The 3,922-nt window shown below is 30.0% G+C and overlaps 1 protein-coding gene across 1 annotated transcript in view; it reads right to left on the bottom strand.

Moving 5' to 3' along the window:
- LOC106476899 (plectin-like) overlaps window positions 1–2,613 on the bottom strand; it is a gene marked incomplete at both ends in the record, with an annotated part of 11,713 nt that extends 9,100 nt beyond the window's left edge. Inside the window, 3 exons of the mRNA XM_013937518.1 lie at window positions 767–886; window positions 1,672–1,775; window positions 2,498–2,613. Coding sequence (XP_013792972.1) covers window positions 767–886; window positions 1,672–1,775; window positions 2,498–2,613 — 340 coding nt within the window. The remainder of the gene's footprint in view (window positions 1–766; window positions 887–1,671; window positions 1,776–2,497) is intronic.
- Between the last annotated feature and the right edge of the window lie 1,309 nt (window positions 2,614–3,922).

The following is a 3,922-nucleotide window of genomic DNA, read 5'->3' as shown; positions in this document are numbered from 1 at the left end:
TCACTAAACTATAATAATTATTGATTCTTTCAGTCACCACAAATTAAATAAACAATTGTACTTAGAAAATTTGTTTATCTTTGATCTCCCAAATTATACAAATATTTGTTGTCTAATATTACAAGTCTTTTTAAAAAATACTTATGGCAACCAAAACTTTAACAAAATCAAGTTATCTATCTATACAAGGAACTAATCCATTTTTTACAAGTTCCTTATCACTGATGCAGTGTTGACCGAGTGCATTTTATCATGTACTGATCAAGTCTACTAACTCTATGGAAATGGGTAAGACCATGAGCTTTTACAGAGTGCCATTCAACATGACATTATGTACCTAGATGTCAGAGTTATCAACTATTCATTTTACTTTACATTACTGATTCTGATTTAGTAACAGTTCATGGTAGAGGTGAGTAAATACCAGATATGATATGTATACAGATACATTTTGGAGGTTCTAGATGTTATGCAAATGTAATATACAAAATGTTTGATGGACAAAAGTATTTTTATTCTTCACACGAACTGTTACTAAATCAGAAATGTAGATTAAAATTAATTCCTATTGATTTCATAACCAGGAAGTATCAACTAAGTCACAAGCACTGATGAATTTTGTTAAATCCAAGTATCAGGCATATTTTTTTACCCATAAGTAATTAAATTTTAGAGTTAATCTAAAAGCAGCATTACTAGTAAACGAACTATTAACACTACCAGTTGGAGCTCTCTGCTTTAAAAACACACATTCACATGTAGTTACCTTCATCTCAACCAAGGTGTTGGGGAAATTCCTGTCTCTGAGTATTGAAATATTTTCTCGAATCCACAGGTGAAGATGGCTTGCGAACTCCTTGTAGTCATCAATCTTCCGTAGTTTGTCCTAAGAACGTTGTTGATAAAAATGCTTTAAATAGTATTATTATTTTCTCTTTAAAAATAAAATAAAGTACAGAGCATCAACTGAAATATATTTCCATATCTGGTAAATAAATAACCTTTATCTGTCGAGTAAAAGAAAGCATTTATTTATTTCACAGTACTTTTTATCGAAAAGATAAAGATGATTTATTTACAAAATGCTTTAAGCAAATGCGTGACACAACAAAAAATTGGAAACTACTGAAAGATGATTGAATGTTCAGAATTTTAGAAATATGTACAGTATTCTAAACAGGTTCACATTATAGGTCTTTATATCCATTTTAACATAAAATCATAAACAATTCTATGATTACGAAATGCTCTTCAAGGAATTGTAGCAGTAGTATCATGAAACGAAGACATCCCATAACATCTGGAATGTTTTCTGAAGAATTAAATACTAGACACCTCGTACCTGTTTAAATAGTAATTCATGACATCATCAAACACAACCTGGATAGAACTTCACAATATATGGCATCATGGTGAAATACTTAACAATTACCTGATATCTTATAGCTAATTTAACAACTGATCACTTCTTTTAAACTGTCTAAATGTACATCCGATCTAGACATAATATCATAAAATTTTTCAACACATTAAAATATTCTCCTAGTGTTAACTACAGAAGATCTTGTAAATGTTTTATTGTGAAATTACAACACCTTGAAACTAAATTAAGATATTTGTGAAATAATTTCCTTCAACTATAACCTTCTCCAGCTAACATTACAAACTTACTGTATCAGCAAATGGATGATATGATGGTGGGTTGGGAAAAACATCATACATAGATGAAATGTAAGTGATGAGAGACTTTTCATCAGGATCTTTTGTGTCCACATCTGAACCAAAAGTTAAATTATTAACTTTTAAAGTTACACAGACAAAATTATAAACACTGGGTTTTTATTATTATCACTTCTAAGGTGTTTTACTTTATTTAAACATTTTATAAAATTCTTCATAGCAACTAGCTACGATCATTACATTTTTGTTCAACTTTAATGAAAAAATACAACTCTGAATTTGCAAAACTAAGTTTCATAAATATATCTCAATAACATCAATATAATTACATTTCACTGTCTTGAATATTCAGACATTAAAACTTAGACACAACCTTATTTCTAACAAACTGACCTTTGGTATGAACTTTGTTTCATTCAAACAACCCCCAAATGAAATTGTTTAATATCTTAATATATGTTAAAATCTAAGTATGACATCACTACCCAATATACTTTAATGACAAACAGATTCAAAGTTTCCTCTTAAACTACTAAAGGTTATGGTTTTCAGACAGTTATTTGATGATTAAAGTCACACTAAATATAAAATTATTGATCATGTGATTAATTAATCATTATTTCCAACAACCTTTAAATTAATACCCACATTCCAAATAACCAAATAATGATTGTATTTAACCTAACATGTTCAAAGTAGTTTCTATTATTACAGTAATGTATATTAAACCTTTTTTATCAATATCAACTTAACATTATAAAATCATTAGCTAATTCTACTGCAACCTACAAATCCTAATCCCTCTGTTAAAACTTACCTTCTGGATCCAGCAGTCGCGTGACACTGAAATCTCTTTCTGCAACAGTAAAGGCATGATCCAGTTTCTCGTGTGCTGTTTTTGATCGCAGACTTCGCCAGTCAAATTTATCTGGTCTTAATTAACAATAAAGCATTAAAATAACATTACAAAAAGTTATCTCTTGCTCCTAACTGAATCATAACACAATAAAGTTACCTCCTAGTTCCTAACTGAATCATACCACAATAAAGTTGTCTCCTGGTTACTAACTGATTCATAACACAATAAAGTTGTCTCCTAGTTCCTAACTGATTCATAACACAATAAAGTTGTCTCCTATTTCCTAACAGGATCATAACACAATAAAGTTGTCTCCTGGTTACTAACAGAATCATAACACAATAAAGTTGTCTCCTGGTTACTAACTGATTCATAACACAATAAAGTTGTCTCCTAGTTCCTAACTGATTCATAACACAATAAAGTTGTCTCCTAGTTCCTAACAGAATCATAACACAATAGTTATCTCCTGGTTACTAACTGATTCATAACACAATAAAGTTGTCTCCTGGTTACTAACAGAATCATAACACAATAAAGTTGTCTCCTGGTTACTAACAGAATCATAACACAATAAAGTTGTCTCCTGGTTACTAATTGATTCATAACACAATAAAGTTGTCCCCTGGTTACTAACTAGTTCATAACACAATAAAGTTGTCCCCTGGTTACTAACTAATTCATAACACAATAAAGTTGTCTCCTGGTTAGTAACTGAATCGTAACACAATAAAGTTATCTCCTGGTTACTAACTGATTCATAACACAATAAAGTTGTCTCCTGGTTACTAAGTGATTCATAACACAATAAAGTTGTCCCCTGGTTACTAACTATTCATAACACAATAAAGTTACCTCCTGACTGCTAACTGAATCATTAAGGTTACCTCCTGGTTAACAAGTGATGTATAAAAGTTATCTCCTGGTTACTAACTGATTCATAATATACAAAATCTGCCACTGGGTGACTAATTGTTTCAACACACAATAAGTCTGCCACCAGGTAACTAATTGTTTGAACACACAATAAGTTGTCTCCAAATTACTAAGCTATTCATAAAACAATAAGCATTACTTTGAGAAACAACTGTATTTTAATGTAAACAACAGTTTCAACACAGTAGATTTTAAAATAACCATCAGAAAAATTGAAGGGCATACAAATAATAACACAGAAAACATGAAAAATGTTTCACAAAATTTGTTATGTACAGATGTATGCTCATTGAGAAAGAACTTATTGTAGTAAAATTTATAACTGTGAAAACACAGTAGCAAATATACAACAGTTAGACCATTATATAGATACAGATATAGGCACACACACATATATAAATAGTGTAACTCATATACAACCTTGATATATCATACTGTTATATTTAT

The sequence above is a fragment of the Limulus polyphemus genome, unplaced genomic scaffold (genome assembly GCF_000517525.1).
Source record: "Limulus polyphemus unplaced genomic scaffold, Limulus_polyphemus-2.1.2 Scaffold12017, whole genome shotgun sequence".
NCBI lineage: Eukaryota > Metazoa > Arthropoda > Merostomata > Xiphosura > Limulidae > Limulus > Limulus polyphemus.
The sequence above is the reverse complement of the archived record's forward strand: the minus strand, read 5'-3'. Positions and strand labels throughout refer to the sequence as shown.